Source organism: Solenopsis invicta, chromosome 1 (genome assembly GCF_016802725.1).
Source record: "Solenopsis invicta isolate M01_SB chromosome 1, UNIL_Sinv_3.0, whole genome shotgun sequence".
In the NCBI taxonomy this organism is placed as follows: domain Eukaryota; kingdom Metazoa; phylum Arthropoda; class Insecta; order Hymenoptera; family Formicidae; genus Solenopsis; species Solenopsis invicta.
In genome coordinates this window covers 2,340,186-2,367,773 of record NC_052664.1, presented here as the reverse complement: position 1 = coordinate 2,367,773, position 27,588 = coordinate 2,340,186, and the positions used below count along the sequence as shown (strand labels likewise).

Sequence of the window (27,588 nt, the reverse complement as noted above, 5' to 3'; positions counted from 1 at the left end):
ATATGAAGCTCGTACGAAGATGCATATGTGTGGTGATACGCGGATTATTTGCATAACGTGCGCACATTATGACATAACTGTACAAACATTTTATTATTAAGGAGATTGTCCCCGCTTCAAACTCAATTGTATATAAAACAGAGAAATTAATACCCACCCTCGAAAAAATAAATTTTGTCTATAATTTTAGATACACAAGTAGCATATTTCTTTTCAAGATTGTTAAGTTGAGTCTTTAATATTATAAAACTTACTGAACAATTTTACTTTGTAAAACAATTACAAAAATTATCTTTTCTGATAAATAAAAAGTAGCATATTCAACTATGTATTTTTAGTTTTAAAATGCTTTCTTATTTATCACTGTAGATATGTAGAACTAAAGATATCGTGTATTTTATAAATAATATGATTTAATTAAAATTATATTTACATTAAATTATTAAATAATTTAATTTACATTAAAGTATACTTTGCTTCCGAAAAAATTATTATGTCTAACAAGGGAAACCCCAAAACTAGTACTCTCATACAGTATGTAACAAAGTTTAATAAATATTGTGAAAAATAATGTTGCATACTTCATCCGTCAGCAGTACGCATCACTAGAAGAATGCGACAAAATTCTACTTCTCGTAAATAAAAAACAAAATAAGAAACATAACATTACTAGATTTTTCACCTCTCTGAAGAAATAATTCCTTCAAGAAGCAAGTCGATTTTAAAGAAAAATTAAATAAACTGTATTTTGACAGCATGTAGGTGTGGACAAAAAGTTCGTGTACTGAGCTCATTAAAAATCTAATTTCATTTATTCCGAAATTGGAATGTAGTAATCCCCAAAGTAATTTCCTTCCAACTAAATGCACTTGGCCCAATGCTTTTTCTTTGTTAAAAACAGTAATGCATATCCTTTGAAGTTAAGTCCTTCAGGAGCTTCATCGTTTCACGTTTGATGCTCTCCACATTCATCCCGTTAATAATCATAGAGAACAAAAAAGTCATCGGGACTAAATCGGGAGAATAGAAAGGGTGGTTCATGGCAATCATATCGTTTTTGGTGAAAAACTCACATCCAATGCGCGCCAAGTGCGAGAGCGCAAGAATTCTTTTAAAATTGTTTGGACACTATCTTTACTAATTTCTAGTAGCAACTCATTCTAGTGGTAATGCGACGGTCTGACATCACCAAATCGCGAACACGTTGAATATTTTCATCCACACGTGATGTTGAAAAGCGATCTTTTCGCGCGTTGTCATCGACATTTTCCTGTTCTTCCCTAAATCGATCCATGCATTTATACACAGTTCTATGTTTCATAATAGACTCTCCATTATAGTTTTAAAAAAAATCGCTTTTTTCAAATCATTGGAAAAAAACTAAAAAAATTCCGGTTTTTTTGAAAAATTGCTTTGTTGCGAAAAATTGCTATGAAAATGACATGTTAGCTAATTTTACAATATTATTAAAGTAAGACACCTTGTATAAGTGTTGGAATTAATATTGAGCTAATTTTTATGTTTATATTTGGAATAATGTACATCACTTGAGGTTTAATAATTCTCATAATTATTAAACAAGTTTTTTAAGAACAACTGTTTTAAGAACACATGTAATCCTAGCAACTAATTTAAAGACTAATTTAAGTTAATATTTATATTAATCATTTGAAAAATTTTTTTAGAATATTAGCCATTATCAAAAAGTATATACGTTTCATTTTATTTAAAAAATAACATTAATTCTGTTTTTATATATGTTTCATGCTTTTTGTTTCCCTCGTATTCACATTATCATAAATAAAAAGAAAAACTTTAAAGATAGATAAACGTTCTAATATTAGTTTAACTTTATACAGACCGTTTTCTAATTATTTTTTATTAACACAGATTTTTAACTCTAGTTTGCCATATCCTGATCCGGTAAAATCTTGAAGTGTAATCTCGTTTTATAGTTTGCTTCTTTCTGTATATAATTGTTATAAATTTAATTATTTCAAATCATCCTCTCAACCTATTATCTTATGAGCATGATATTTAGACTATGTATTTTTTTAATTTTTACAATACAAGCTTTAAAATATTAATTAGAGTGAAAGTGACAAGACGAAAAATCGAGATGTCTTATGAATAGAAGTATGATAAACTACGGACTCAAACATAAGTGTGGCGCGCTAGAGTTAAGAAATCATATCATGAAACAAGTAACTTTGATGCTGATAAGGTACCATCATAGTATAACAATTTGTGAATTTTTCCAATGAATTTTTCTACCCCTGAGAAAAAAACTGAAAACGAAAAATTGAAAAGAACGGGTTTTTTCCAAAGATTTTAAAATTATACTCTCCATAAACAGTTTCTAACATTTCAAAAATTTTCTGACCGCTTTTACTGAATTTCACAAAAAGTTTGATGTAAGTTCTTTGTTCGATTCAAATTTCACTCCTTTCGATCGTGCAAAAAACTACGTTCACAAATACAAAAAAATACGTACAAACTTGATTGTAATTAATCTTGCACTAATGACTTATAGTAAGGCTTCCCTCTAGATATAAAAACCTACAATGTTGCAACATCGATAAAAAATATTCAGTGCATGAATTTTTTATCTACACCTCATATTTTACATAGTAAAATTTTTGATTTTGTTATATAAAAATTAATTCAAGGGCACATGATATTCTTAAAATTTATGTACTAAGAGTATTAATATAATGACATCTAAAATATTACCAAAGAAACGCCAAAACAATATATTATAATGTAATATTGTTGCACTATTACAATATTTCTAAAGGCGGATATTTTATTGCTTCTGTAATGTTGCAGTAATATTGCAGTAACATTTCGCAATGTTATTGTAATGTTGCAATCTTGCGTTGAAATATTTCTACAATGTTGTTGGAGTTTTTCTGTATAAAAAGTAATGTACAAGCTTTAGCATATGACGTAGAATTTACTTATTTACGTAAACTTACTTAAGCCGTAACTATTACGCCATGTTATGTACTTCTACTTTGGCTCATGACGTATAATATACTTAGTTTCGTTGACTTACTTATGACGTGAGTCCTTACGTTACTCAGATAGCAAGTTTCCCGCATGTTGCTATCAATTTGATAATAATGCGTTTCTAAGTTGTCATCTTTTTTAAGGAAAGCGGTTTCCGATTCTGGTTAAGATATTACCAGAGACGCATGCCGCGTATGCAACTGTATAACAAGTTACTGGAAATTTTATATTAATAAGTTCTATACGCTACTGCTCTTTAGTTGCCTGGGAAACAATTTCTTTCCTGTTGCCGTGTACGAAGGATTCAGCACCTTCATTATAATAACGTGATTGCAACCAAAGGAAAATTTGTAGTAGTAAATATTTCTCTTTGTATGCCAGGAATGCATTGCTGTCTGAGTATGTGTTATTATGATTTTAAAGAACTTTACTGTTGTTAGCCTCAAACCGGAAAGGAGGTTTGGCTAGGAATGACAAACATGATAACCCAGATAACAAAATGTTAGCAGTATGTCGACAGTATGCCAGCAAATTCAATCATGAGTATAGAGCAGATTCCTATCCACTGTGTTGTCTTTAAGCTTAGTTTTTGCCGTTACGATAGGCTAGCATAATATAACAACTGAATCATAGCAGGATTGAAGCATATCTTGCCATTATGATATAACGGCAAAAACACGGCAAAAATCGAGCACGATGTGTCGTCATGACGTAACACCAATATATAAAAAAAATCTTTTTTGGTTTTTTAACAGATATTTTTATTTTTATAGTTTAATTTGCATTCATTGTTTCGCATATATTCTATTTCACTATTTACAATTACGCATTATTTTATATTTTTAAAAAACGCATTAGCGGGATTCAAACCTACGATTTTGGAACGGTAACCTAGTACGCTAACACCTGAGCTAATCGCACACTGTGTTCAAAAAATAAGGTGAATTTTTAATTTAAACTTCCCGCGCTAATCGATTTGTGCAAACTGTTTTATTTTTATGTTAGTACTACTGTTAGTGACATCTGTGCCAAATTTCATGTGAATGTCATCATTAGTCATATAGTTACGCTTGTGTTTTTTAAACGACTAAAAGTGATTTTGGCGATTTTTACAATGTCTGAGCAAAGAAGTGCCATTAAATTTTGTTTGCGGAATGAAATTTCGGCTGCGAAAACGTGCAGAATGTTGCAGAGGGCCTTCAGTGAATCGACTACGTCGCAGAAAAATGTTTATAAGTGGTACAAAGACTTCAAAGAAGGCAGAGAACGTGCTGTTGACTTGGAACGCTCCGGATGATCATCAACGTCAACTGATGAGCAACACGTAAAGAAAATCAAGGAATTGATGCTCGAAAATCGTCGATTGACAATTAAAGACCTTGTCGATATGGTTGGCATTTCAATTGGATCAGTTCAAACAATTTTGAAGGATCATTTGGGCCTTAGAAAAGTCAAATCTCGTTTGCCAAAAACGGCATTGATTCTTCGTGAGTTTTTCGCCAAAAATTCCACTCATATCGTTCCGCAACCGCCTTATTCACCTGACTTAGCTCCGTGTGACTTTTGGCTATTTCCCAAACTCAAAAGACCGCTCCGGGGACACCGCTTTGAATCTATTGAAAAGATTCAACGTGAATCGCTGCGCGCTTTGAAGGCTATACCGGGAAACGACTTTTTGGCATGCTTCGAGGAATAGAAAAAACGTTGGCATAAGTGCATTGTATCGGAGGAGGAATACTTCGAAGGAGATGAAATTGATTTGGATGTAAATAAAGATTTTTTATTTTATAACAAAATTCACCTTACTTTTTGAACACAGTATATATAAATCTTACACTGAAAAAAATGTTAATAGAATCAACAAATATCGTTCATTAATTTGAATTTCATTGATACAATTATACAATATAATTTAGAAAATGTTTTATTAACAAAATTTATTTTAGAATAGAAAAATATTCAACCGATAATGTAATAACACAGATTAAACAAGAATGCCTTCATCATATTACGTAACGTTTATACTTATTTTCTCAATGAGGTTAAATTTTAATTGAAAAATTTTCATAAAAAATTATTAATATGTATGTCACTTCTTAATTGTTGAATTTTTGGTTCATTTTTATTAATTACATCTGACGACAGATTGTGTTCAATATTTGTTGCGATTTTGCCATCAAATAACTGATTAATAAAATCACGTTTTATGCCCGTTGCGTTTTCGCTGTTATGTCATGACGATACACTGTACTCGATTTCTGCTGCGATTTTGCCATCAAGAGCTGATGAAGCAGACCGTGTTCTATATCTACCGCGTTTCTGCCGTCATGTTATGACGACACGGTGTTCGATTTCTGTTTTCTTTATGTCAATAAGTTTTGTTGCATTTTTTGCTACATATTCTTTTAACATGTCATGACGCAATGCTTACTCGGATTTTGCTGTTTTTCTGTTAATATTAGTTAATAACAGCAAATCATGCTTGGTTTCTGCCTGACTTTTGCCAACATAATGTGAATCATAAATTAGCAACTCGTGCTCCCGTCCGATTTGGCTATTAAGGAATACACCTCAACAACTAACTGTAAAATCAAAATTGAATTGATCAGGCGGTGGTTAATCTGATCAACTCCAAATGAATAGAAATGGGTCTCCAGTAACCTAGAGACTCTACTAAATATTCTCAAAACTCTGTTTTCGGAACCCTGTATGTTATGTTTCACAGGACCAGTCTAGACTTTACTGTCTATATCATAAAGAAGAAAACCTCTGTAAAAAATTACTCCAATCCGATACTTGAAACACGTGTCTATAGATTGAATGGTTGATGGAATATCAGCGCCAACCTCAATAAATTTGGCAAATATCATTGTATCTAACTTTAACTTAATAAACTCCAAATAAAAGTGTAGATACGCGTAGAGAAAAGGCAAATTCCTTCTATGATCAATTGGAAAGTCTATCAACCATAAACAAAGTCGGAGCATTTATTGATTTGGAAGACAACAAACTAAAATGGAATAAATAAACAAAAATAAAAACCTAAAAATAATTGAAATCACATGGTAAGACACTTAAAATAAACTAAAATGAACAATTACTGACTAAGGACAATTTCTAATCCCAGATAGCAAAACGTGATAACTCAATCTAAAGCAAATCATCGCGCAGATTAAATTGCTTGTTAATCGCTATTACGTTGCCTTTTATTTAATGCGACAAAAATGTTTTAGTCAATTTAGTATCAATATGCTGAGTTTTATTGTCGAGCAAATGTAGAAAAATTATTGAAGTTAATCTGTGTTATTATATTGTGGTAAGTTGTGCTTAGAACTTGCCATTACTATATTTTAAAAATTGTTTATAGCAATCTGCGAGCAACATGACAGCAACATGTGAGCAACAATTCCCATTTATAACTTGTAATAAGTATAATGCTGATAAGTTGTTGGAAACTTGCTGGTATTATATTTTAAAAACTATTGCTGGCAAGAACGTAATGGTAAGAGGATACCCCCTTCTGTTGCTTTGCTGACAACTAATATGAATATTTGTGACAAGTTGTCGACAACTTGCAATTATTTGGCTATCTGGGAATCTAACGCAAATAAATTTGCTGAACTTAAAATAAAGATGACGCAGCTCTAACAAAAGAAAAATTTACGAAACCATCTTCTATCTTTGTCTATGTGATTAATAATATGCAACCACTTATACAATTTTTTAACGAAATAGCTAAAAAAATACGAGGTTAAAATTCTACAGGGCAAACAAGTCAAAAATTACATATAACCTAATATCAATCAAGTACACTCAATTAAAGAACTAAAATCTAAAAATCATTAAAGAACTAAAAACACTGAGTTTTACACGTACAAACCAAAACATAATCAAAACTTTAAAGTTGTAAAATATGCATGCTTCAATAAATGACAATAACCTGAAAGCAGTTATTAAAAAACTGAGTCACTCGGTACAAACATATGGAATGTAAAACATAAAGTAATTGAAAAACCACTACCTATTTTTCTTTATTGAAATTAAACCTAAAGAAATAAATAAGAAGATTTATCATGTTAAGACATTGCGTCAATATTGCATTAAATTTGAATTATCTCGGCTAAAGGGCGAAATCCCTCAGTGTGCCAAATGTGTATCAGTGCGCACTAGTGCATCTAACCGAATTCATTAACAATATGACATGCCCAGTTTTTTAATGTTTTATCTAAACGTTTAATTATTAAATATGTAATTGTCAAGGAAAAAATAGGATATGAATGTAGGTTTACGCATTTTATAAATATTTTCATACAATTGCTTGTTTAATTGTATTATATATAGACATATAAACATTTTATATATAAACATATAAACATTATATATAAACATACAATTGCATATTTAATTATATATTGAGTAAGTGCAAAAATTTGTGCCCAATTATTTTTAGCAAAACTAAAGCAATAATTTGGTAAGTTAAATTTTTTAGTAAATATATAGAAAAGGACTCCGATAACCTTGACCTCAACATAGATTGTCATGGTCATGATCCTGAATAATCTCCAGGAAGTTTTAGCCATTCGTTGTTTATTAAAAAATTATCAAAAATAAAGTTGACAATATAAACATGTATTTCTTAGCAAAAATAAGATTCAGCTGGAGGGTTTCTATCCTCCATACGATTTATCACATTGATATTGATCACATTTCCAGTTTGAAATGGCAATCTAGTAAAATGAAACGTGGTCAATTATGACGAAAATTCAGGTTGGGTTAGGTTAGGTTATATTTTTTGGAATTTGCCCTCCCGTATAAAGAGATCTCCACATCCGCAATACAAATATACAAATAATGTATTATTTATGCTAAGTAAAGTTCAAAATGTATACTTAATTTTTATTCTTTTTGTGATAACTTTTTAACGAATAACAAGCGACAGCTAAAATCTCCAGAAGGTCACTCTTGGTCATGATCTTGACAACATATGTTAAAGTCAAGATCTTCGGAGAAGGGTCCCTTATTCGATAATTACTCAATTTTTTAATCAATGATGTAATCATCATCATTTTCTACAATATTTCCCTAATGTTCTGGTAGCATACGTATATCTCAATTATAAATTTTAGTTTTGTGTTAAAGATGGAAGCAATATAACTTTCGACGGTTTTTAAGAATGCAAATTTTTTCCCATTCAAACCGTTTTGTCGCAACAAGTGATAATCCGACGATAGAATATTAGGAAACTATAGTATAGTAGATGTGTAGATATCCCATGTCAATTCCTTTACGTAAGGAATGGTTTGCAGTATATCGCGTTATCGTGATGAAAAACGACGATCTTACGATTGACGAGAATTGGATACTTTTTTTAGATCTACAAATTGTCAAATTATTGACCGTACTTATTAGAATTAATCATTTTACTAAAATCTCTCTCTCTCTCTCTTTCTCCCTCTCTTTCTCTCTCTTTCTAGTCGACGTTTCATGACTAAAGAATATAGTCTCCATTTGATGTAATAATTTTAGAGCAAACAAACTACCTTCATCGATTTCTAGTAGCAGTCTCACCGTGGTATAGAATTTTGATATTCTATTTTCTACTATTCTCCACATTCTATTTTCAAATTCGATTTTCTACTGTTGGATCTGTCCATCTGTTTGGAGATCGGCTTCATGCCATTCTGCCCTTGACGCTGACAACCAGTTTTTCGAGACTATTATCTCCTTACCTGACTATTTGCAGAAATAAGATAGTTTGCATCGCAAGTATACAGTGAATAGTCGTTCCCTTATCCCAAGTTCTTCGATGATGAACACATTTAGTGCTTCCACAGTATTCGCCTCCAACATCACATCTCAAATGCTTCGATCCTCTGCCTTTGTCTTGTTCCGATGATCCAGATTTCTACTCTGTACAAAAATATGGAGAATATTAAGACTTGGACAAAACGGACTTTTTTTGTGATCCCACGGTTTTCTCATATGTTGATGAACCTGGACATTATGTTTTTGGCCTTAGCAATTCTACGCTTTATTTTAGAAATGTATTTTCCATCCTTACATATGCAATCATAAATAAGTGAAATTATCCACGATGCCTATCTGCCTTGGATTATATCAATGTTCTCAAGTTTGTCAGTTTGATCTTTTACCATGAGCTTTATTTTGCTCTTGTTGATGTTAAGCCCAACTTTCTCGCTTTCTACCATCTATGTATCAGTTCCTTTATGTCGATATTGCCTACCATCTATGTATCAGTTCCTTTATTTACGATATTGCAAGTAACATAAGGTCGTCAGCAAATCATAAATTAGCTATTTTTTTCCACTCACAACAAATCTTCCTTTCCAGTCATCAAAAGTCCTGCAAAAGTGTTTTCCGTAAATGTTAAAGATAGGCAACAGTTCAAAATATATTATTCCTATGCAATCCTACCGAACAGAAAGCATTACCTCAGGATGCAAATTGGCTTCAACCATGAATTCTGTATGCTCAGTCTACTAGTTCCAAGTGCGTTTGTGTTGAATATTATTATAGGATCTCTTTTTCGCCGTCGGCTATAAACTGATCCCAAAACAACTCCTTATTTAGTCAGCCAAATCAAGACACAGTTCAATTCAATTTGTTTGCTTCAGTTAGTGCGACATCCATATATCGAGCTTCAAAGTGTAATTTTTTTTAAATGCGAAATACGGTAGATCTATCAATGTTGAGTCTCATTAATCTATTCTATTAAAATTCATTAATTATTTTGCTTTAAATCATACACAATGTTATTATCTATACCAGAGCATAGCTTGTCGTTAAAGTGGAAACAATCAAGTCTAAATTTCGGAAACCATTAATAGTTCGAATTGCTGCTGTACACGATCTTGACATCTTAAATTATTTTTTACGGTTGCAATTGTTACATTCTTCCAAAACTCATAAAACATAACATGTCGTAAATGAAACTTTTCTTCGCTCATTAAAAAAAATTTGTTTACGTAAATTCTATCAAAACGCATCTTTTGCCCAAATGAATATGTCATTTTTCCATAGATGCGCAATACACACGCATAACAATCAATAACGTTACGTACAGTTCTCCTAATGACATCTATTGGAATCGGACACGAACTTTTGCATTCACCTAATCTAATGATCGATATTAATTTAACGTGGCTTAAGATTAACCTGCAACATAACATTTGATCGCAACAATTAATAATCAAATCGTAAATATATAGGGTGTTCCATTTTAAAAAACGAACCTTGATAACTCTTCGATGAAGCATTTTTAGCAAAAATGTTTCAAATAAAAGTTGCATGGTTCTGAGGTAAACATAAAGCTCAAAGTACACCTAGCGATTGACGATTGCGATTGACAATTGGCGATTACTTTTCAACCAATCAGAGCAAAGCAGCCGCCAACTGCGTTACTCTGATTGGTTTAAAAAGTAATTGCCAATCGTCAATCGCAATCGTCAATCGCTAGTGTGATTTGGGCTTAAAACGGTGTTATTAATTTGACCTTGAATAGTTGCTTGAAGATCATGTAAAGATCACCTTTAGATTTTTAAATAAAACTGCCTACTTTTTATTACATACTCTTGTAGCTTATTTCAAGATCTTTTTAAAACACTATAAATAAATGTTTTTTTGTTAAGTATTTTTTGAGTTACAAGACTTGAAAGTTACAGTACCGTGGACATTAACATCACTCAAAGTGTACCACGTGGAGGTTGCCTAGCTCGATTTATAACTCTTTTGTGTACGAAAAAAGATCGAAAGGCGATCCAACCAGTCAAGGTAAAATCAGTCGGTGATCCAGCCGGTGGTACTGTAACTTTTAAGTCTTGTAACTCAAAAAATACTTAACGAAAAAACATTCATTTATAGTGTTTTGGAAAGGTCTCGAGATAAGAATATGCAATAAAAAAGGAGCAGTTCCATTTAAAAAATTAAGGGTGATTTTTACGTAACCTTTAAGCAACTATTCAAGGTCAAATTAATGACACTATCTTATGCGCCCCTCGAAACCATACAACTTTTGTTTGAAATTTTTGCTGAAAATGCTTCATTGAAGAGCTATCGAGGTCCGTTTTTTTAAAAATGGGACACCCTGTATAAGGTTCACTTTGTACGCTTACAAAAGCTGTTGTCTTGTGTTATAGACTATGTACAGGATAGATCATAAACAGTAGATCTGGAAACAGTCAAACATTTCAGAAAGTAAACAATTTTGAGGAAAATATTTTAGATAAAAATTATAGGGCATAAATAATCTATTTAGTGATGTTAGCAATTGGACTATGAGTAGCGTTGCCAAGATCAGGTTAAATTAATGGGTTAAATTAAGTGTTAAATTAATTTTTTTATACAGAATTTCCTATTTTTTATTGCACATTGTTGTAGCTTATCTTAAAAGTTTTTCAAAACACTATAATAAAGTTTCTTGTCATTAAATATTTTCCGTGTTACAAGGATTGAAAATTAAAATATTGCTGGTATTAGTACTAGATGCATCACGTGGAGGTTACTTGGACTTACATGTTATGCGCATGTGTACGTGTGTAAATATTCGCGCGTGTCAAAAATGAAGACTGTCTTTATACAGTTTTATTAATATCATAGAAACTGCCAATAATGTTTTCCAATAATTTAAAGCTAATAGTGCCTCTTCAGTGGTAATTCAATGTTGCAAGTAATTCATATTTTGAGGTTTAGTTTTGTAAACTTGGTTTTTTAAATAACAAAAACATCTAAAGGATCCATGTTAAATGATCAAGGTAGACACTCGATTATTTCTCTTCTTCTTATTCATCTTTCAGGAAAAGTGTATTTAAAAAATTTCGTATTTTTAATCTGAAATGCGGAGAAGCACCATCCTGCTAAAATTAAACTGTGTATTAAAATTTAGATAAATATCATCTCAGAACACGTGGTAAGATACTATTTAACTATTAAAATTTCATTAATAAAAAATATCAGTAGCCCTATTATATAAATTCCAATTATTTCCACTCATATATTGGGTTCTTGATTCTCTCATCCAATGAGGATCACTTTAATATCGTTGTGCCTGTTTAATATATTATATAACACAAACGTGACTTTGTTTGAGAAAACAATTTTGTTTATAAATTTGGAATCATCAAAATTTTTTGCGTTATAATGTCACAAAATTCTATTTGATGTTCAAAATATCTTCAACTAATTTCTGAGCAAAATTTATTTTGAATAGATGACATTTTACATTTTTAAAAACACGACAAATAGATGTGCTGTTAATGTTATGTGTCTGGGCAGTTGTTCGAGTAGAGATATGAAGTCTTCTATGAATGCTTATTATATCTCTATCGAAAAAACTCAATTTGTAACGGTCGTAAGCCTATCCAATCCTTGCTTTAACGCTGTTTGTATCTTGAAAATGCTTACACAATATCATTATAGTGCAGAGATCTCTTATCGACCGGACCAAAACTCAATATTAAATCAATCTTGAGCATCTCTAACAGACGATTTGCAGTTTCCGTATCTACGTATCACCAACTTAACTGTTCGTTTTCTTTCGGTAAGCGCTATTTTAAATCAATTAATTGTAACCAGTTATAATCAACGATTTGCAATAAGGATTTTAAAATATTGCTGCAACAAATTTCGATAAACAAGTGTTGTCTGACAAGGTGTATAATTAGTTTTAAAATATTTAGACAAATTATTTAGACCTGTATTGACTAACAAAGAGATGCCGCAAACTGCAAAACACGGAATTAGATGAGCTTTAATTTATTCGAAAGGAGGGGTCAAAGGTATAAAAAGCGTCAGAGCATGGGCCTTCGTTTCAGAGAAATTTGCATGTAAAGTTTGACATTCGCCACGCGGTACGTTAAGTACTATTGCGCGGTAGGTTAAAGCATGAAGTGCGGTGGCGGAGGAGACTAATAGCGTTTTTCACTGGGAGAACTGGTGCGCACTGAGTGCTCACTCGCCACGGGCAACGTGTTTCACTGAATGTTTCTGTGTGCACGAAATCAGTGCGCGCTGTTTTACTGGAAAGCCTAGTGCCGAATTTTTGCCCTTTCGTGCAAGATTTCGGCATGAGCTCCCAGAGACAATGCTAGTTCAGTGCAACATGGCTGTGCGGGACGCACGATTAGCAATTGCATTGCTAGATTTGCTTTCTTCATCATTGTCTAGCAATGATGATGAAGAAGAATTATTAGAAAATCTGCGGAAAATTCCAAAAATCGAAAATTTTGTTTAGGTGGTGCATAACCTAACGGATAAAGACCTAAGTACATTTTCATTTGTTACGTCCAGGCTTGAAGAAAGGTAGTCATGGGAGAGAACTTGGATAAGCCAGGGAAGGACGAAACAACACCTTATCTCGTAGCCAAACTAGAAGGATGTATGGCACAAGGGCAAACGCACTGATATGAGGTCTCAAATATGGGTCAACGTGTCACGACATGTTTTAACTCCAATTTGAGAGCCGTGCGATTGTTAGTCCTAATTTGAGTCAGAGAATCAAATCTCTTTAACTCGGGATCGGACCTAGGGTGATCTTTTGCTAGGATGGTTTGCGATGAGATGGATTAATTTGAGGAAATTATAGTTAAAGAAAATTCATTATTTATTATAGTTCGGTTAAGTTACAATAAAGATTAATTTTGACTTAAAAATATAAGATTGATATATAAGTTTACATCGTAAAAGTATATACAAATGGTTATAATCTATGATGACATTAGTTTGATTATTTTAACTCGATAATTTCTCCCAAAATCTTTATTCTAGAGGCAGAATCTGAGAGGAAAAAAAGGAGTAATAATTTCTTCCAAAAATTTCACACTAGAGGCAGAATTTGAGGGGGAAGGAGGAGTAATAATTTCCTCCAAAAATTCCACACTAGAGGCAGAATTTGAGAGGGAAGGAGGGTGTATAAGTAAGTGAGGTGCTTAGAAGTCGAACATTTTATAGAGCTTGGAAAGGCATAGAATTGATTAAGAGGGCAAGATACAGATTTGATCAATGGAACTTTCGCAATATCTTGTTTTGTTCATTAATTTGTAATTTTGACATTTCTAATCCAATGTTTAGGCTCAATGTTCTCTTATCAGTTCTCGGATTTAGATAAAAATTCGGTTTTTCCCTGTGTTTTTTTTCTTAGGTTTTTGTCATAAATTATTGCTTCAGATCAAATATTATTTCCAATTTTGTGTTGATATGCGAGTCATCGTTCTTAGAACAATGTCTCATGCTGTCGATTTTTCCCATGATAAAACGCAGAATGTTTGTTGGCGAAAAGGGAAATTGTGGAGTCCCTTGGACGTAACACATTGTTTCTGCAGATTATATTGTATTACACGTGAAGCAATATATATTTTATAAATGTAGTATCAATATTACAAATAATTATATTATTAATAATTGTATTATTAATTATATTATTATTATTAATCTGATGGAATCTGTGGTATTTACCAATTAATTTTATTTTAAATTAAATTATTACAGTTTAAAAGTCATTTCCGCGTTGCAAGAACAACAGCCTACAAAATAATAGAGTTGTATAAATATTCCGGATTCTATTTGTCTGATTCTATGCTCTTTAATTTTTTGTATAAAGTTAATTCAACTGGATCAATTAATAGATTAAATATTTCGTCATTGTCTTTAAAGTCAATAGTCAGAGCCATAATAAATTTATAAAACCAACAAAATATCACAAGAAATCGCATTAAATAATGTGCTTGTTTAACTGGTATTGCAAGAAACTCGCACTTTCGATGCATTTGGGCAGTGCCGCCTGCATTCGATGAGTTTCCAGTGCGCACTCAGTGCTGCCCGGTGAAAAACGCTATTCAATAATAGCTACAATTATAAATAACTTTTATTATTCTCTGTAAGATATTAATTGTTTTATATATATATATATATATATATATATATATATATAATTCGGTACATGAAACAAAATGTAATAATCAGAAAGTTTGCATATTTATTCAAGTTTATTTACTTATTTTTATTCATTATACAATTCTAACATTGCTGTACATTGTCCTGATATTATTGTTGGCGGAGAAAGAACAGAATTGAATACGCAATATGATGCAATCAGAATTCAATCGTTAACACACCATTTATTATCTGCGCAGAAATATAAAAATATGCTACAATTTACTTGGTACGCGTCAAAGTTAGCACATGAACGCAAAATTTTGAGTAATGTGAATCAATTATGTTTTCCTGTAAACATACATAATATTAAATCTTCTTATAAAACATATTATTCTTTTATATAATGTTCATAGTGTACAGTCAATTTGTGTTTCCAACGCTTTTACGTAAATTTTCACCTACAATATTGTACAGCAATGTTAGAATTGTATAATGAATAAAAATAAATGAACTTGAATAAATATGCAAACTTTCTGATTATTACATTTTGATACATATAACAAATAATATATAACAATTAATATCTTGCTAAAAATAATAAAAATTATTTACAATTGATAAATGTAGCTATTAAAAAAAAATTAACACTCCGATGTTTCGAACATCTCTCTTCACGCGACTGCCAAGGTCAAAATAAACCGTGCGCCTTAGGCCCGGTTTTTCATTATCCGATTAACTTATAGTTAAACTTAACCTGATGTTTTATCCAATGAGCTTTATCCATGATGATGCCATAGGTGAAGCTCATTGGTTAAAACATCAGGTTAAGTTTAACCATAAGTTAATCAGATAATGAAAAACCAGGCCTTAGTCTCCTCAGCCACTGCGCTTCACGCTTTAACCTACTGCACAATAGTACTTACCGTACTGCGCAGCGAATGTCAAACTTTACATGCAAATTTTTCTGAAACGAAGGCCCATGCACGCAAACGCTCTGACATTTTTTATACCCTCGACCCTCTCTTTCGAATAAATTAAAGCTCATCTAATTCCGTGTTTCGCAGTTCACGGCATCTCCTTGTAAGTTAAATTTTATACTTACACTTATTGTTGTTTCGTGCATTGCCAGCAGCTGGTGAAAATATAGCATAAAACAAGCGTGATCGGAACATAGGGAGTACATGGAAAGAATAATCGAATTTTTTAAGAAACGTAAATCAGAACGTAAGAAAGCATAAAACGCTTGTATGATATTTCAAGAAGTTTCATATGTTCGCCAAAATCGAACCGTGATCAACGCGAAAGCTTCTTTTCGCACTGTTTATGCTTATCTTTGCATTATTAACCATAACTTTCTTTGATGTTAACACACCCATGCATATGCGTATACACACTCATTGACACATCCACTCATACACGCACACGCACACGCATACACAAAGTGTATATTCGACCTTTACACGGTGCACCTTCATGTCAGCAGTACTATAACTTTCAAGCCTTATAATTCAAAATAGACTTAAAGAAAAAATATTTTATTGCAATATTTTGTAAAACTCTTGAAATAAGCTTCAAGAATGTGCAATTAGAAGGAATTTTATTTAAAAAAATCAATTTGACTTTGACCTGGTCTTTGCAACACTAACCCATATAGCACTTTTTTTTCTAATGAATATAATTTTATAAAACTTGTTATCCAGAGATTTTGGAATAACTAAGTATGAATCCGGTGAAAAAAAATAAAATTCAAAATAGTTTATCCAATGGTGGAGAGAAGTTTCAAAATCAACTGAGTTTGCTTGAAACATTGAAAAGTATGTTTGACATATTGATCCGCCATATTACATCTGGCATTTCAAATTTTATATTTTTGACATGAAATTCGTAATTAGAAATTTCGAAAATATTTGAATAACAAGTTTTAAGGAAATCTGATTGATTTTGATTTGTTGTCCGCTATATTGTATCCGTCATTTTGAATTTTGAATTTTGAATATTAGATTCGTAATTAACGACCTCAAAAATCCTTAGTTAGTAGTTTTGAAATTTAGATTATTATGCAGAATTTTATGCAAACAAATTTTATCTCTAAAAACAATTTTTCAATAAATATTTATTAACAACAAATTATTCATTCAAAATAATTCTAAAACTTAATTTATTAATAAAAGGAAATTTAGCAATCTAGCAATACCAAACATGCTAAAGGAATACATCATTTTATAATTTATACATTTTTTAAAAACATTTTTCTTAAAAATGTATACTTTCCGAAATATTCAACTCCAAACTTTTAGTTTAACTTATATACGGTGTTTTATTTTAAATGTCGCACACGTACATCTCAAAAATTGAGGAAAATGCAAAAAAAAAGTATTTCGAATAAAAGTTTTATGGTCTGAAGAAAAATAATAATAATACAAATAATAATAAAATCAATTTTTAAAACGATTTTTTATAGTCACGTTAAAATTATTATTTTAAAAAATAAAATTATATGTCTTTTACATAATAATCCTTTTAGTTATTCTGTACATTAAAAATATTTATGTTGTAATAAAAGACTCTGTTTGTCCACTTTATATAAAACCAACTTTATTTAAACTGACAATTGAAATTTGTGAAAGTCGCATTTCTTTGGTGCAATACTGTAAAGAAAACACATAGTTACACATAATTTTCATTACTTTTTAAAAGAAATTGCGTAATTTGCAATGTGCAATTATACACTTTTTTTTAAAAAGCAATCATGTTTCTTTGCATCAATTAATTAATGTTATTATTCTGTGCATAAAAGTATGAAAAGTATTAAGATATATATGATTAATAGTTTACGAAATATTTTATATTTTATGTAAATATGAAACAAAATAATTTTAATACATTAAAAAATGTTATTGTTTTTTAATAACTTTAATACATTGAAAAATGTATTAAAGTTATTAAAAAAGCCATAGTTTAGAAGATACCTTTTTCTGATATATTTTGTTTCATATTTACATAAAATATAAAATATTTCGTAAACTATTAATCATACACTACTCAAAAGAAAATAGGGAACACTTTCCAGACACCAAAAATTAGGCTATTTTCAAATGACTGTAACACGGTGAAAAATTATCGTAGATAAAAAATAAAAAAAGCATTTTGAAGCTTGAAGATCCAACTTTAACGCTCTATCAGCAGATTTTCAAAATTCTTTTAACTTCCTTGTCTTATGCAGTAAAAAAGCACACCCTGTTTTGTTCCTTAAAATTTCGTATTTTTGACACTTTGCAGCTCGACCAACAAATTTTTTTCGAACAATTCAAGTAAAGCTTCATAAACTACAACATTTTGCCTACAAAATGCTTTTTTTAAAATTTCTCTACGATTTTTTTTGACCGAGTTACGCTACTTTGAAGCTAAACCTGCATTTTTTACAAATGATATCCGTACTCCGTGAAAAATCATCGTAGACAAAAAATCAAAAAACCATTTTAAAGCTCGAAGTTCCAGCTTTAACATGCTGTTAATGGTTTTCAAAAATTTTCTCAATTTCTTAGTACTATGCCCCAAAAAAGATACACTGTTTTTTCCTTAAAATAACGTATTTTTAACAGCCTGTAGCTCAATAAAAAAATTTTTCTCGACAAATCCAATGCAAGTGCCATAAAGTATGACATTTTCTCTACAAAATGCTTTTTTTAAAGTTTTCTCTACGATTTTTTTGACCGAGTTACAAGACTTTGAAGATATACATTTTTTACAGTACATTTTTCCGAAAAATGACGTCTACCGCCGACATTAGCATTACCCAATGTGCACCACGTGGAGGTTGTCGGTCGGATTTTTGCACATCGTGTGTGTGTGTGTGAGTGTGTGTGTGTGTGTGTGTGTGTGTGTGTGTGTGTGTGTGTGTGTGTGTGTATGTATCACAGCAGAGATAAGGACCCCGCAGTTCGTCACTTCTGCAGTATTTAATGACTCCAAACCCTCTCTGCTGTGTGTGTATGCGCTCGCGCGCATGAGAGTTCAATAGTGTGTATTTCCTCCTCTCTGATCAATTACTGCTTGCAAGCGTTCTCGCATATTTATACATCTTGCAATACGATCTTGCGGAATGTTGTGCCAAATTTCCGTTAAAATTTCTCCCAATTCTTCTAAATTTCGCGGCTGTTCCTCGCGACGCCTTAATCGTCGTTCCATTTCATCCCAAATGTGCTCGATTGGATTTAAGTCCGGGCTATTGGCGGGATGATTTAACAGTCTAATTGCGTGTCGTTGAAAAAAACGTCGCGTTATATTCGCCGTATGAGGTCGAGCGTTGTCCTGCATAAAAATAAAGTTCCGACAGGTTCGATTTAATAGCAAAACGTGTGGTCGTAGAATATCGTTGATATAACGAACACCCGTCATTGCCGGAGGTGGCAGGATCACTAGATCACTTCGTCTTGTAAGTGATATACACCCCCACACCATCACGGAACCGCCGTTGTAGGATCGTATTGGCATAACGCAACGTCGATCATAGCGTTCATTTCGTCGACGCCAAGTACGTATACGAGCATCATTGCCATAAAGGCAAAAACGTGATTCGTCGGAGAAATATACATTTCTCCATTCCCTAGCGGTCCAATTTATGTGATCGCGCGCAAATTGATAATGTACTTGGCGATGTACGAGTGTGAGTCTTGGTACTTGTGCACGAACACGAGAACGAAGACCGGCTTCTCTCAAACGGTTGCGAATTGTTTGTTCGCACACATGGCGCAAATGAATGTCATTACGAATGTTTCTTGCGGTAATTATTCGTCTTTCTAATGCATAAAGAACAATGGCTCGATCTTGTCTATTTGTCGTTAATCGAGAACGACCACTACCTTCACGTCTCGTGTAATTTCCCGTGTCTTGATATCGTAACCAAGCTCTACTCACTACGGACACAGATGCACCAATATCTTGTGCCACATAACGCATACTAAAACCTTGTTGCAAAAGCGCAATTATGCGTGCAACTTCTACGGCCGATAAATGTCTACGCGGCATTTTGAAAATTCCGTGTCGCTTATCACACTGCGAGAATCGCCGGCGTACTAAACAAAATTTTATTGTATTGAGCATGCAATGTTTACATATGGTCATCTTTGTCTAAAAAGAGATTTTTTTAGACTAAGACGACTATATGTTTACAGTTCACAGGATTGGAGAAATGTATATTTCTCCGACGAATCATGTTTTTGCCTTTATGGCAATGATGCTCGTATACGTACTTGGCATCGACGAAATGAACGCTATGATCAACGTTGCGTTATGCCAATACGATCCTACAACGGCGGTTCCGTGATGGTGTGGGGGTGTATATCACTTACAAGACGAAGTGATCTAGTGATCCTGCCACCTCCGGCAATGACGTGTGTTCGTTATATCAACGATATTCTACGACCACACGTTTTGCTATTAAATCGAACCTGTCGGAACTTTACTTTTATGCAGGACAACGCTCGACCTCATACGGCGAATATAACGCGACGTTTTTTTCAACGACACGCAATTAGACTGTTAAATCATCCCGCCAATAGCCCGGACTTAAATCCAATCGAGCACATTTGGGATGACGATTAAGGCGTCGCGAGGAACAGCCGCGAAATTTAGAAGAATTGGGAGAAATTTTAACGGAAATTTGGCACAACATTCCGCAAGATCGTATTGCAAGATGTATAAATATGCGAGAACGCTTGCAAGCAGTAATTGATCAGAGAGGAGGAAATACACACTATTGAACTCTCATGCGCGCGAGCGCATACACACACAGCAGAGAGGGTTTGGAGTCATTAAATACTGCAGAAGTGACGAACTGCGGGGTCCTTATCTCTGCTGTGATACATACACACACACACACACACACACACACACACACACACACACACACACACACACACTCACACACACACACACGATGTGCAAAAATCCGACCGACAACCTCCACGTGGTGCACATTGGGTAATGCTAATGTCGGCGGTAGACGTCATTTTTCGGAAAAATGTACTGTAAAAAATGTATATCTTCAAAGTCTTGTAACTCGGTCAAAAAAAATCGTAGAGAAAACTTTAAAAAAAGCATTTTGTAGAGAAAATGTCATACTTTATGGCACTTGCATTGGATTTGTCGAGAAAAATTTTTTTATTGAGCTACAGGCTGTTAAAAATACGTTATTTTAAGGAAAAAACAGTGTATCTTTTTTGGGGCATAGTACTAAGAAATTGAGAAAATTTTTGAAAACCATTAACAGCATGTTAAAGCTGGAACTTCGAGCTTTAAAATGGTTTTTTGATTTTTTGTCTACGATGATTTTTCACGGAGTACGGATATCATTTGTAAAAAATGCAGGTTTAGCTTCAAAGTAGCGTAACTCGGTCAAAAAAAATCGTAGAGAAATTTTAAAAAAAGCATTTTGTAGGCAAAATGTTGTAGTTTATGAAGCTTTACTTGAATTGTTCGAAAAAAATTTGTTGGTCGAGCTGCAAAGTGTCAAAAATACGAAATTTTAAGGAACAAAACAGGGTGTGCTGTTTTACTGCATAAGACAAGGAAGTTAAAAGAATTTTGAAAATCTGCTGATAGAGCGTTAAAGTTGGATCTTCAAGCTTCAAAATGCTTTTTTTATTTTTTATCTACGATGATTTTTCACCGAGTTACAGTCATTTGAAAATAGCCTAATTTTTGGTGTCTGGAAAGTGTTCCCTATTTTCTTTTGAGTAGTGTATATATTTTAATACTTTTTATATTTTTATGTATAGAATAGTAACATTAATTAATTGATGCAAAGAAACATGATTGCTTTTTAACAAAAAGTGTATAATTGCATATTGCAAATTACGCAATTTCTTTTGAAAAGTAATGAAAATTATGTGTAGCTTATGTGTTTTCTTTACAATATTGCACCAAAGAAAATTATGTGTTTTCTTTACAGTATTGCACCAAAGAAATGCGATTTTCACAATTATCATTTCAATTGTCGGTTTAAATAAAGTTGGTTTTATATAAGGTAAACGAACAGAGTCTTTTATTAAAATATAATTTAGTCCTTGTGCAAAATATTTATTTGATTTGATTTCCTTCGGCTGAAACGTGGAGTTACTGTCAATCCTACCAGCACAGCACGTGCTACAATATTACAATATCGCAGTAACATTACAGCAATATTGTAATATTACAGCAATATTGTTGTTATATTACAATATTACGTACTGTACGGGTAATTACAATCAAACATGAAAGATGAAAGAGAGTCGCATTTTTTGGTACATATTGTATATATATTTATTTATATCACAATGATTAAATTTTTCGTATTTTCATTAATTTCCGAGATATCTACGGCATTTAAAATTTGGGACATCCTTAATATACAATACAGATTTTAATTAATTCGATTCAAACTTTAAGATAAACATTACAGCTGTTTAGTAATGAAGTTAACATTCAACTACAAGCCTTTTGTTAGCCAGCAAAGTAATGGCAGTTATGAATAGTAGCATCTAGGTGAGGAGAGAAGATTGGTGAGAGAGGGAAAGGAAAATATTTTCCAAAGAGTAGGCTAAAATAAACTGAAATAAAACCTAGGCATTTGCTTAGCTCCGAATCATTCGTCTTACCTTCGCTGTTCTCATCCTCTGTTGATTTGGCCGATTGTAGCTTCGCGGTTGGTTGCTTAACTGCAATCAAAATTTGCAGCTGGCACTGTATTCTTTTTTATGTTTTCCGCATTTTACTTTTTTCTTTCTTCCTCCCCCCTTTAATACTATTTCCTTTTTGTTTGACCAACTGACTCTTTATCATAATCAATCACGTAACCTTAATCTCAAGGCCGATTAAAAAATTTTAAGTCAACTGCATGTTTATTTATGTGTATATGTATGTACACTGAGAAACAAAATGGTTGCAACACTTTTTTTATTAGTTTTGGAATGCAGTCTGATCACCGCGCAAACGATGATTGGTTTTTACTTATGGATCTAACCAGTTACGTTTATCCGCTCTATGAGCAAGGCTAAGTTTCAAAACTCATCGAAGAAAAGTGTTGCAGTCTTTTTGCTTCTCGGTATACAGCTATTAACATTCGTCAAATTTGTTTCAAATGTTAAATTTTATTTTGAATTTTATTATGAGAAGTTAACAACAAAAACAGAAGTAATAAATCTTCGTTTTTTGGAGTTTGATAAATCAAAATAGACCATTGTCTTCCTTGAAGTTTCTTTAAGAATCAACCATGTATAATACCTTTTTTAAATTTCTAGTGTCATAAATATGTGTAGTGATAGTATATCATTATCAAACATACAGGGTTAGTATCAAATATACATTTTAATGGTTGTCCCAACGTTTTACCATAAGAGATGACTTACCGACTGTAATTTTAAGATTCAGTCTGTATGTGTGTTTTATGTATTATGTATTATATACTTATACATATTCAAAATGAACATTGCAGTTGCAGTCGGTAAGTCATATCTTATGGTAAAACATTAGGACAACCATTAAACTTCATCCCGTATAATACCTAATAGTAGATAATAATTTCCATCTGATTTACAAAAAGATTTTTATGATCAATTAAAATTCATATATATAATTTTATAATTGTTTGATGTAATTAAATTTATTAAATCCTAAATCCCCCCCTCTTTTACTTTTCTTTAAGATGATGCTGGAGTCGTCTGTATTACTGACAAAAATATAATTTTGTTCAACATTTTCAATAATTTATACTTCGTACTGATATACTTTTGCAGAAATATATATTAGGAGTACAAATTGAAAACCGCCGTTTTTTATCAAAATTTGAGGATTGATTGTTGAAAAATGGTTACATACTTATTCTTGAAAGTATTGTCCATCGCTGGCCACTACTTTCTCCCACCTTTCGGGCAGCATACGAATCCCGCGTCGAAAAAACTGCTCGTCTTTTGCGGCGATCTACGAATCGACCCAGTTTTTGGCCTCTTCGTAATAATGGAAGTGCTGCTCAGCTAGGCCATGCGCCATTGATCGGAACAAGTGGTAATCTGAAGGGGCGATGTCAGGAGAATACGGCGGATGAGGTAAGACGTCCCATTTCAATGTTTCCAGATAGGTTTTAACGACCTGAGCAACATGTGGCCGAGCGTTGTCGTGCAGCAACATCACTTTTTCGTGTCTTTGCTCGTATTGTGGCCGTTTTTCCTACAATGCTCGGCTCAAACGCATTAGTTGTGTTCGATAGCGAGCTCCTGTGATGGTTTCACCCGGTTGCAACAGCTCATAATAAATCACGCCGAGCTGGTCCCACCAAATACACAGCATGAGCTTCGAGCCATGGATGTTTGGCTTGGCCGTCGATGTTGATGCATGGCCGCGGTAGCTCCACGATTTTTTTCGCTTTGGATTATCATAATGGATCCACTTTTCATCGCCGGTTACAATACGATGCAGAAAACCCTTCCGTTTTTGCCGTTAGAGCAGCTGTTCGCACGCGAAAAAACGCCATTCGACGTCTCTCGGCTTTAATTCGTATGGCACCCAGTGTCCATGCTTTTGGATCATTCCCATGGTTTTCAAACGATGTGAAATAGCTTGTTGAGTCACGCCCAATGAATCTGCAAGCTCCTGTTGCGTTTGAGATGAATCTTCATTCAGTAATGTTTCCAATTGTGCATCTTCAAACTTTTTCACCTGTCCGGGACGCTCCATGTCTTCTACGCCGAAATCACCACTTTTGAAGCGTTGGAACCATTCTCGATATGTTCTTTCATTAATGGAAGCCTCACCATAAGTTTTTACAATCATTCGACGCGCCTCAGCCGCAGATTTTTTCGAATTGAAGGCAAAAAGCAAAACTTCCCGCAAATGACGCTTATTGGGCACAAATTTCGACATTTTCGATCACAAAAAAATATATAACGCCGATAAAAATTCACAACTGCAATGTTAAGGAATTGTTGCCAGATGCCCAATACCATACATTTAAAATTTTTGATCTAACGTTTGGCGCCAGCATTTGCCGCTGGCGCCATCTACTGGAAAACGGCGGTTTTCAATTTGTACTCCTAATATAATTTTTTTTACAGAATTAAAACATGCTAATGTATATGATTCTAGTCCATTTTTTGGCAAAAACAAGAAAAAATTGTAAAATTACAAATTTTCTTATCAACTTAGATTTTAACACGATCAACATTAATAATTTACTTCATAGAAACGTTATACAGATTATTTGTGCAAAATAAAGGCAGAGCTAGATGTAGCATAAATGAATGAATAATAGTGAATCGTTAGAATCAAGTCGGGAAGCCCAATTTAAGAGAATAGAATATTTAACAAATTGTGTACATATGTATGTACATGAGATGTAGTAGTATGTAAAGGTGTGTTGATTTTTTATGAATCGTCCCTTATAGCAAACTACTGTTATTTGTCGTTATTTTGACCTCAAACATATATGTCATTTGATGTCAAATAATGACAAATAATAGCATTTTGTTGAAGGGTACGAATGTATTGTAAGTCGTACATATATAAGTCGAATCAGTAAAATTAACGACTCCAACGTCGCCTTAATAACATTGGAACCAAACATCACGACTGGTGATACTATTACATAGATAAATTTATATATTAACTCGTATAAAAAAAAAAAAAGATTTCTTCGTCTGCAAATAAAGATCACACGAGATGGAGAAAATCGAGTTTAATCGTCCACGATACATGTCGGGTTTATATCGGGTTTATATTTTTCCAAAAAGTCCGGAAATGAACGTCGTCGACGAGATAAAAAAGTTAATGGCGCGGAATTTATTGCGGCCAAATTGGTTTACGCAAAATGAGGTCACGGAAGATCACGCGAGACAGTGAACGATTAAATTCAAGCGATGACTAGTTGAGAAATCGATGATCGATGGAAATAGATTTTGATACAATAATAATATAATATTTACATTAATAATTAATATAACGTTATTAATCCTTTGTAAAAAATTTCATTATATGTGGTTCTTATTTACCTTATTATTTTATAATTTATGAACTATATATTTGTTATAGATTATTAATAACATAAAAATTGCTACAGTAATGCTAATGTTACAATATGGGGATAATAAGAAAGTTATGTCTATAGAAGCAATGTTTTTTTCATTTTAATGCAAATTTAAGTAAACTGGAGACCTTGAAATAAATTAAATTTTATAATTTGTTTAGTACGAAGCAAACAATTGTACCTATTGTCATTGAGAGATATTTTATATTCTCAAATAGATTCTCGAAATTCTTTGAATTATATTTCAAACAAGAATTAAAGGAATACATATTTAAACTTTTTGCTATAAATTGTCATTATCCTAACAGTCTAGCTTCAAGTGTCTATGTCAAAATATTACAGTTAAATATTTAATTATTAAAAATTTATATATTTACATATTGTAAATACATCATTAAATATTTAAACTGTAGATAATATAATCTATATTTAATTAAATAAGGTCAGCATATCATATGGAATGGTAAAGACACTTAAAAACGCAAATTATTATACGTAGTAAATAATGTAGTTATCAAACCCAGCTTTAAGTAAGGATTGCATTTTTGCACATTAATGAAATACTCGATTGAGTGGAAACAAGGGAAAACCGGTTCAATCAACAGCTGGATGTCTGGTTTCAAAAGATGAACCGGAAAATTCACATTATCGGCAGATAAAAATGCATATTTGACTTATGAGTGTTCACACAGATATCAGTAACAGAACAAAATAAACATTAATATTGAAAGAACATATATATGACAAAATGTATCGTAATGAGTTGCTCTAAAAATATCACAATATACACAATATCAAAATATAGATAAGATTATCTTACAACTTGTGCGACTTTTAATTTTAATGACAGATTTTCTGAGGAATTTGAAGTCGATTTTTTCATAGTGACAATGTCATATTATTATTTAATGCAATTTTTTTATTTTAAATTTCATATTTTTTAAAATTTCAAGATAAAATTTTATTAATATAAAGTTCACTTAAAGTTAAATTAAAGAATATGATTCTATGGCCTTTTGAAATCTAGTTTGCAACTAATTTTTCTTTTTCCAGTGACATATAACTGAAAAATGTCAATGTACTCTGACAATATTTTTTTTAAGGGGCTACATATACCTGAATAAAAAAAACGATTTTTTAAAAATATTTATTCTATAGTATAATCTTTGAATCATACTTCCTGAAATGTTCACTAAAAAATTTACAATTTGACATTCACAACCTCTGCAATAACAACTAGGTAAGGATGAAGAACCTATCCTTGTGTATAGATGTAATTTCAAATAGCACACAAATATTGTGTTACATCGGAGCTCCACGATTCTTTTCCTTCACTCGTACTGTCGGTAGAAAGTCTCGGGATGGCTCGACGCGCTCGATGCAAAAACCGCGTAAGTAGGCTTTTGCACTGGAATTTGCACCGAAAGCCTACGGGTACCGTCCAGCGAGCGAAGCGAAAAATTGCGATATGAGAAACTGTCATATCAGATGTCATGCTAAAGTAAATACTTCTCATTCGCACACGCTCGCGAATTTGGAGATCGACGCGTTGCTGGCGGATATCGGCACAGGGTCTCAAAATTCGCAACGGTCCGATGCGAAGATTTCGCATTGGGTAGCAAAAACAGTGA

General features: G+C 32.4%; 1 protein-coding gene across 17 annotated transcripts in view; it reads right to left on the bottom strand.

The window, feature by feature from the left end:
- The window catches only part of LOC105200057, a 233,621-nt gene that overhangs the window by 90,402 nt on the left and 115,631 nt on the right, over nt 1-27,588 (bottom strand). For 14 of the 17 annotated variants that reach the window (XM_039447361.1, XM_026139306.2, XM_039447400.1 and 11 more), the window contains one exon: nt 22,539-22,598. The exons of the other annotated variants lie outside the window; for them this stretch is intronic. In XM_039447361.1, the coding sequence (XP_039303295.1) occupies nt 22,539-22,598 (60 nt within the window). The remainder of the gene's footprint in view (nt 1-22,538; nt 22,599-27,588) is intronic. 17 annotated transcript variants of the gene reach the window in all.